The sequence below is a fragment of the Sinocyclocheilus anshuiensis genome, unplaced genomic scaffold (assembly GCF_001515605.1).
Source record: "Sinocyclocheilus anshuiensis isolate Anshui unplaced genomic scaffold, SAMN03320099.WGS_v1.1 scaffold252, whole genome shotgun sequence".
Classification (NCBI taxonomy): Eukaryota; Metazoa; Chordata; class Actinopteri; order Cypriniformes; family Cyprinidae; genus Sinocyclocheilus; species Sinocyclocheilus anshuiensis.
Window position 1 is genome coordinate 950,575 of NW_015554095.1, and position 9,516 is coordinate 960,090.

The following is a 9,516-nucleotide window of genomic DNA, read 5'->3' on the forward strand; positions in this document are numbered from 1 at the left end:
AATTGTTAATTTTGTTATGATAGTATGTCCTTTTAGGAGTGGAGACATTAGCAGAGAAGGAAGAGAGGAGTGACTGATACACGTTAAGGTCAGTAGGATTTTTTGATTTGCGCCATACCCTTTCAGCAGCCCTGAGCTTAGAACGATGTTCGCGGAGAACATCAGACAGGCAAGGGGCAGAAGGGGTGGTACGGCAAGAAGAAGGGGCAGAAGACAAGGGACAGACAGTGTCTAAACAAGATGTAAGAGTAGTGCAGAAAGTATCAGTAGCACTGTTAGCATCAAGATATCATAACTGTTTAGGGGGAGGAAGCTAAGATGAAACCATAGCAGATAGCCGGGAGGGTGAGAGTGAGCATAGGTTACATCGAAAGATGACATGTGGAGGGGTATGTATTGTGTCAGGAATAGGGATATCAATTTTCGATTATTTGCATGATTGATCGTCGTTTAAATTAACGATCAATTAATCGATTAATCATTAACCTTAATACTGCAAAATGCACCTATTGCAGTGGCACATAGTCACCGGCATGACAGGATGTGCAAATGCCACTCAAAATGCAGGCTTCCTAACCCGAATTAAAGGTGGGGTAAGCGATTTCTGGTAGCCAATGTTGAAATTTGAAATCACCAAAACAAATACACCCCTACCCCAAAAAGGTCTCACCCCTATTTTGATAGCTCCGCCCCACACATACGTATGCAACCCAGGCAACAATTAGTTCTGTGAAACAAAGAAAAAAAACAATGTTACACTGTGTCTACACTGGACGTGAGTGGTGCGGCGCAACAAAATACTATAGAACTCATAATCAGTGATGCTGTCTACACCATAGATATATATATATACATATCTATGGTCTACACTGAAAAATCGCTTACTCCACCTTTAAAGGGGTTTTTAGTCTAAATAAAAGGCTAGTTGCAGGACTGTAAAATGAATGGATGTGATTATGATCATTTGATATAACGGAAGAGAGCGCGCCGTAGTTATATTTGGGATCATTTTACTTTGTTGACTGTTTGATATCCCGTCACAGAGACCACTGAACATGCCTCTTTAAATGGTTTCATGGTGTTTGTATTTTAAAACACAGTCACAATGTTTGCAATTGACATCATTGGCATTTCAAATAAAATAAAACCAAACTAAGTATGGCGCGTGAGGCTGTGCCACGCGGTCAGAGAACCGCTTCCACCGGTGGTGCTACGGCAAAACACACGGTTGCTCAAATTAAACATTTTAATGTGAGTATGAAACAAGTGAGGTACAAAGCTTTGTTTATAAGAGAAATAATGGGTTAACAACAGGCAAATGTTACATCATGACCATGCTTTTGCATTCATGCTGTTTGATACATTTAAAGCCATACGTGGCTTTGTGTTTTGTTTTGCCGGTTGGTCACGAATTTAATATTTATTGTTTCTTTTCCCAAATCTTCACCGTCTAATCCTCTAATTTCGCAGGTTTATTTTATTGTCGTTCACTTTTAATCACTGTTTTCGCATCTCTTGCTGTAGTAAACATGCGGGGGGAAATGAAAGATTCCATGGCCATGAATTAAGAATTCGTTCCTATGACTTAATTCGTTCCCTCATTTTAGTTAAATCATGGGTTTTCTAGGGAACACATTAATGAAACATGGACAGTGGCCACAAATTAATAAGTCGTGGGAACGAATTAACAAGTTGTAGGTATGGATAATAGGTATATATATAGGCTATCTGTCCTGCTCGTGTACCTCAGCCCTGCCAAAGCGCCCGATATGAAACATTTATCTGGGGAAATTATAATTAAACATGACTTATTTATTACATTTCAATACAAAAGAACTTTGTATTGTTTCGGTTTTAATGTACTTTTACATTTTGGATCACATTAAAAGCGTAATTTGTGTGATAGTGAGTTATTTTCGCCAAAGATCCAGCCCCATCACCGTCACTCACAGCTGCTTGCATGTGTTTTGCGCATGAACCACACGCACCCCAAAATTAAACGGCTTAACTGACAATCGATAGCTTTAATCGATTGCAACCCTTATCGACAATTAATCGATCGCCGATTAATCGTTGACATCCCTAGTCAGGATCCATGTTGAGGTTAAGAGTGAGGAGGAAGTGATCCGAGGTGTGCAGTGGAGTAACCAGTACTTGATCAGTGGAGCAGTGTCGTATGTAAATAAGGTCCAGTTGGTTGCCTAATTTATGAGTAGCCGTAGTTAACACTCTCTTCAGATCAAAAGAGGCAAGCAGAGTGTGGAAGTCAGCAGCCTGAGGTTTATTTAGGTGGATGTTGAAGTCTCAAAGTATAAATAGGGGAGTACCATCCTCAGGAAAGGTTGAGAGCAGCACATCTAATTTATCCAAGAAGTTACCTTGTGGTCCTGGGGGTCGATAAACAAATACAAAATGGATTTTAAAAGGGTGGGTAATAGTGACTGAATGTGATTCAAAGGAGCTGTCAATACCCAGAGAAGGTAAAGGAATACATTTCCAAACATTAGAGATAAGCAAACCAGTACCTCCACCTCTTCCAGTCAAATGTGGAGTGTGGGAAAATGAGAAATTATTGGAGAGTGCTGCAAGTGTAGCAGTGTCCTCTGGTTTGATCCAGGTCTCTGTCAGGGCCATGAGGTTTAGTCTTGAATGACTAGTAATAGATGTAATGAAATCTGCTTTGATTACTGCAGACTGACAATTCTAGAGACCAATAGAAAAAGAAAGTAGTGTATTAGCAGACATAGGCAAAGTGCACACTACAGGTTGTTAGGATTGCACTGCCTATAGTGTGTGATGTGTGGTTTGCGAGTGGTAGTAATAGTAGGGATATGGAAACACATAGTAAGAGTTGGTCATAAAAACTGAAACAGAAGTGAAGCAAGGTGTAGAAAAGAGGATGAGTCAAAAAGCGATACTTATGTCCCCTGCATGGTGGAGTCGATGGTCTTTACACTCCTCGGTCTTCACACGAGGCCTGCCGCAGTATACTAACCTTTTTTTATACCCGTTTAACAAAACGGAAATTGAATTCAGCTGAACACACTTTACTGTTTATCACAACAAAGGGCTAAGCAAGCGCACGACACTGACCAGGGGCCTGTACCATGATGGGAGATGAACAAATTCAGAGTTACAGGATTAGTTTTGAGTTGACAAAACCAACACACTCCAATCCAGCTTTATTGGTACCATGATGCTGATCATCAACTTTCTTTGTCAACTGAGGCTTTGATCCTGAGTTTGTGGAGCGCATGAACATGAATGTGTGACATCATGGCGAACAGCCAATCACAACACAAAGCAAGTGTGATTCACTTCTCGTGAGAGAGCCAGCGAGATTCAAAACTCTTTTGTTAAAGGTTAAGAGATTAAAGAATATGAGGAATTTAAACGCATTTACACTGAAGTACTTGTCAATGAAAGAGGACAAATAAATGAAATGATCTTGCTCTATTAGTGCAGTCACAAGTGAAACTTGTGAAGTTAGTTTATATAGTTGATAGTATATAGCAATAAAGACTCAAACATGTAAGGTCACATGTAGCCATTTTTAAAGTGTTACCTATTGATTCTACCACTTATTTTTATTACATATGATCTGTATATATTAATATTAATTTAAAGTATATGCTTTATAATAATTGTTAAACTAAAAGCGCTTGTGTGTAATGGATTAATAATAATATCAATTATATTATAATTATATAAATCATATGTAAATTGTAATTATCGTTAAAGCCAGACAATTTTGTTGTAATTTTTTTAAGGTACTTTATAGTGACCTTTAATTTGTAGGAAGAGAAACTGAGGTTTTTTTGCGTCAGACATGTCACTTTGCTCATTTCTGATTGGTCCAATTTCAGTTTGAGATCTCTTACCCAGAACATAACCTGCCCCGGAGCAGGTTAGCTGTGGAGTGTAAGTTACTATGGCAATGAACGCAGCTAAAAGCCAAGCCACTTTCATGGTACCTAAAACCCAGGATTGGTGCAAACTAAACTGAAATTTACCTGGCTAGCCAGCTAATCCAGCTTCATTGTACAGGCCCAAGGTATGCGATAGAGTATGAGACCAAACTCAACTTCAGCACGTCTCAACACAGTAAACAAAACAAGCGTTTCCTAGCAACGACAACTGCGATAAACACTAATGAGACAAGAAATAAATACACTTATGATCTGCTTTTAACTTCCTCTCATTGACTGCTTCTCTCAAAGAGTATTTCTTTACACTATCTTTTGCTATAGCGCTTGAACACACTTTACTGTTTATCACAACAAAGGGCTAAGCAAGCTCACAACACTGACAAGGGGTCCGTTCTTTGTACGTTGCTAACTCAGCTGGATTTGATTGTTGATGATTTGGCATGATCTTGGATTGGTTGGTTCTTCAAAGCTCATCCCGGAGTTGCTGTCATAGCAACAGAACCGTAATCTTAAACCTGCTCGGGAGCAGGCTTATTTCATGTAAACAGGATTAGATTGCATCTTTTTAAGATACTTAAAATCTGTCCCAGCCACTGTTACTTTATTACAAGAGCACCCTACTGATCCAGGGACAGTAATTTAAAATAATAACAATTTAAACATTTATTTGAAAATAATATAATAATGTTGTCTACTCTATAATTATATAGACACAGCCAGCTTTCCTTTTTTTTTTTTTTTTTTAGATTTAAGTTTAAGATTTATTTGTGATAAAATAATTACTTAATAATTGTATTGGCGTCTTACACACATGCTATACAGTTAATCTGAGTCGTGCATTAATTTGAGTGGTGACCGCTATTATGGGAGTGGATTGATGGAGCGCAGGAGATGCAGATAACTTGACATTGACCCTTAAGAAACTTTAATTAATGCTGTCACGTAACAAATCTGCTTCAAAGATAAAATTAAATGAATTGCAAATTACAACATTGAAATAAAAATGTAAAGCCCGTACAAATACTAGAAAACGTGAATATAAGTAATTGGGAATCATGTACAAAAATTACAAATCAATTAAAAACAGTGCACATTTCATTTATCTATTATAACATTTATGTAGTTTTGTTCGCTTGGCTGTTTCCTTATAAAGGTCCAGAAATTTGTCAAGTTTTTTTGTCAGGTGTCTTTTTAATTATGCTATGATATTATACGTTGCTGTCTTGCCGCCAGCCAATCGCTGCATTGGCGATCGTGGTTTCGAGTATCGATACATCTGCCCTTTTTGGGGAACACGAGAACGCGCTGTAATCTTAGACAACTTAATCCAGATATTTTAATCAAATCCGCAAATTCGTTTGAAGAACCAAATTAGCCAGAGATCAGTTATCACGAATAGAAGATCTGGCATCTTTCAAATCATCTCAGATGTATAAAGTGATGTACGAAGAACGGGCCCAAGGTATGCGATATAGTACAAGACCAAACGCAACTTTAGCACATCTCAACACAGTAAACTAAACAAGCGTTTGTATGTGTGTATTTGTAATGCACATGTGAGGTCCAGTTTAATCCCGTATAAAATAAATACAATCCAGTTTAAAGGAATAGTTTATACAAAAATGAAATGCATGTCATTTTTTACTCACTGTCAAGTCATTCCAAACCTGTGTGACATTCTTTATTATGTGGAACACAAAAGGAGATATTCCAACGAGTGTTGTTAACCCAAACAATTTTGGTTGCCATTGCCTTTCATTGTATGGGCAAAAACACTGACACATTTCTCAAAATATCTTTTTATGTTCTAGATGGTCTATTTTGTCATTATCTGCTGCAGGCTGGTCGTTTTCTGGTTAACCAGTTACCTTTCAATCCAGTAACCACAAAGATGACCACCTGGTAGCTGATTTGTTCCTTTTCCAAGATGTTCTACCTGGTTGGACCAGCTAATGTCCATTTTAGACCAGCTAGAAACAAGTTAAAATGAACCTCTTTGGCCACCTTTGCTTTTGATAAATTAGTTGCTGTTCCAAGATTAGTATATTAGCTTGCATCAGTTGGATCTAAACTAGATTTCATGTTCCAAAACACAGCCACCAACCTAAACTGTATTTTATAGCAGGGTAAGTGTTATTTACAGTTCTGCAGAGGATTTCCTCTCCAAAGTGTTAATTTATGTAAAAATAGCAACCACAGTTTGAAGTTTCAAAATCACCAGAGCAGCTCATTTGAAAAAAAGCTGTTGCTGCACTAATTTACTAAAATCATTGTGTACTTCTGAAGAGTGAATGGACTCACTAACTGGGTTCTCTAAATTCTCACTCACTTGATAATCAGGCATTACTTTACCTGCTGCTTGAGTGACATTCACATGACATTAATTGAATCAGTGGTTTGTCAAGGGAATTTCACAAATGATTCAGCAATATAACTGCAGTGACCAGAACAGTGATGATGAAGTTAAATGAAAATTAAATTGCAATTGCAACAAGCAGTGTTCACACTGTCGGTTGTCTTCTCTCACAGGATGAGACAGGAGCATATTTGATTGACAGGGATCCCACATATTTCGGACCCATCTTGAACTACTTGAGGCATGGGAAGTTGATCATCAACAAGAACCTTGCTGAGGAGGGTGAGATGCATGCTGCCCTCAAAAACTTCATAATGGAACAGTAATGACCTAGTTTCATTTAGAAACATCTTTTTTTGTGTGGAAAGGGACCTCAGTGTACTCATGTAAGAGATAATTTCCTGCAGAACTGGTGAGATCTTGAAAGGCTTACAGTCTGTGTCCCAAAATTTTTTTTTTTTTTGTGCGTCAGTGCTCCAAATTGTGATGATGGCAGTTATTGTGTGATGTGTTTTTTTTATTATTATTAATCAGTTTGGTCTTGTAGTACCGTATAATTCCTAATCATCATCTTTTATTGGCATGGGTGTAGCCTTAAAAGGATAGTTATGACATCTTTTACTCACCTCATGTTCCAAACCTTTTTTTGTTGTTGTTCTGTTATACACAAAATAAGATGTTTTAAAAAATGTCAGTGTTTTTCTGTCCATACAGAGAAAGTCAGTGGAATCCAATGTTGCTGGACCCCATTGATTTTATTGTATGAATAAAAACAATTGAAAAGTTCTTAAAATTATCTTATTTTGTGTACCACAGTAGAAAAAGGTCATACAGGTTTGGAGCAACATGAGGGTTAGTAAATGCTGACCAAATTTTCATTTACGTGTGAGCTATGCTTTTTTTATGGATATTTATTTACTATAAAGCAGTAACCACATGATAGATTTTCACTGATTTCCTGACCACTGCAGGTGTTCTAGAGGAAGCAGAATTTTACAACATTGCGTCACTTGTGAGGCTGGTGAAGGAGAGAATACAAGACAATGAAAACAGAACATCTCAGGTATGTGGGAAAACAACAGAATACTTTGTGGGCGTGTTTTTTGGAACACAGCTATGCAATCTGTCAGCAGATTTGCTAGAATTACTGGGATTGCTCAAAGGAAGTATTTCATTGTCTACCTTCAAGCACTCTGTGTCTAAAAGTTCATCAGAATCAGCGAGTTCCTCATTCGAGAACTATTTGGGAACAGCAAACCTTCTTTGAATCAACATTTAAGATGTACAGATGCCCAACCTTCAGTGTAGACAAACACAGACTTCTAGACACGATTTGAGAATCTGCTTCAAAGAAGAGTTAAAAAATGAGTCATTTTCTCACCCTCATGTCCTCATGTATGACTTTATTTCTTCGGTAGAGCACAAAAGATGTTTTGGAGAAAGTGCACGCTGCTCTTTTGCATACAACGGAAATATATGCTTACTTTGTATAGAAAAAAGTACATTCTGTTCAATATCTATATTGTCATGAAGTCATAAAAATTTGAAAGGACATTAAGGCGAGTAAATAAAGAAAGTCATTAATTTTTTTGGGCAAACTATCCCATTAAAGGATGTTTACAAAACCTGTGCAGCTTCATACAGACTTCTAATTCTGTTTTAGCCCTTAATTCAGAATATTACTGTTTTTACAGGGCCCTGTGAAGCATGTGTATCGTGTATTACAATGTCAAGAAGAGGAGCTCACTCAGATGGTTTCCACCATGTCAGACGGATGGAAGTTTGAACAGGTAGGTTTTGTTTTCTCTTCACTTCCCAAGCATATGTGGTGCTGTTGACCAGTATAGGTGTAGATTCTTTGTCTGGAGTATTTTAGCAGTATTTTATTGTAGCATCTTTTAACTCAGACATACAGAAGATCTCTAGATAGCCACTTTATATCTTAACAGGTTGTTTCTTTCATTATACATGGTCTTACACAGTTATGTCCCTCCATTTTTTTTTTTACTATGTAGATTGTATCGATTGTAGATGTTTTTGAGAAACAGAATACGTCTACACCTTTCTTTTGGACTTACGTAAGCCACTGTTTTTGTTGCTTATCTGTTTGCTATGGTACAAACTTGTCTCAACTTGTCTATCTCAAGCTCATAAGTATCGGCTCCTCCTATAACTATGGCAACGAGGACCAGGCCGAATTCCTGTGCGTCGTTTCCCGGGAGCTCAACAACTCCACTAACAGAATTGTTATCGAGCCCACCGAGAAGGCTAAGGTACAATGAACACTTTTTCATATTTCCTTATTTAGTATAATTTCTTTAAAAACTTTGATAACAAAATACTTACTACTATTACTAATTATAATTATTATTATTTTATAGCCATATTGATATATAGTCACAAAATTTTGGCCAAAATATGCATCCCTACAAACAAGCACAGCAAACCTACAGGTTTTTTTTTTTTATCACATTTAAATAGCATTTACATTTTTTTTTAATCAGAAAACACAATTGGATTTCCCCCAAATAGTTAATAATAATAATTATTATTATAATAATTATTATTTTTTTAATAGCCATATTAATATATAAGCTCACTGATGCTCCAGAAGGAAAAACGATGCATTAAGAGCCAGGGGGGTAAAAAAAACTTTTCTATCTATCAGATAGAATATCAGATCAACTATCATATTTTTTAATGTAGTACTGCCCTTCAGAGGCTACAGAAGATAGTTACATGCTTCCCAGAAGACAAAATAAGTTAAATTTACCCTGATCTTCAAATTCAAAAAAGCTCTTAATGCTTGATTTTTCCTTCTGAAGCATCAGTGAGCGTTTGAACCTTCTGTAATAGTTGCATATGAGTCCCTCAGTTGTCCTCAGTGTGAAAAGATGGATCTCAAAATCATGCAGTCATTGTTGGAAAGGGTTCAAAGACACAAAAATGCTGGAAAACCAAAGAATTTGTGGGACCTGAAGGATTTTTCTGAAGAACAGCAGGCAGTTTAACGGTTCAGGACAAACAAAGGATTCATGAACAACTATCACTACAAAAAACAAAACAAAAAAACGCAGCTGTGGATCATAAGAACACAGTATTAAGAATCTTGTGAATAGGGTCATTTTTATACATTCAACTATTATTTTCTCTCGTGGACTATATGTAAACATCTTTTATGTGAAATATCTTATTCAGATGAGTACTAAATAAACAATAACATGCATTTTG

At 36.9% G+C, this 9,516-nt stretch overlaps 1 protein-coding gene across 1 annotated transcript in view; it reads left to right on the forward strand.

The window, feature by feature from the left end:
* Nucleotides 1-9,119, forward strand: part of LOC107669473 (BTB/POZ domain-containing protein KCTD5-like) — a 14,778-nt gene extending 5,659 nt beyond the window's left edge. The window contains exons 2-6 of the mRNA XM_016461712.1: nucleotides 6,459-6,567; nucleotides 7,257-7,348; nucleotides 7,980-8,075; nucleotides 8,433-8,558; nucleotides 9,111-9,119. Of these exons, the coding sequence (XP_016317198.1) occupies nucleotides 6,459-6,567; nucleotides 7,257-7,348; nucleotides 7,980-8,075; nucleotides 8,433-8,558; nucleotides 9,111-9,119 (432 nt within the window). The remainder of the gene's footprint in view (nucleotides 1-6,458; nucleotides 6,568-7,256; nucleotides 7,349-7,979; nucleotides 8,076-8,432; nucleotides 8,559-9,110) is intronic.
* Nucleotides 9,120-9,516: the final 397 nt, after the last annotated feature.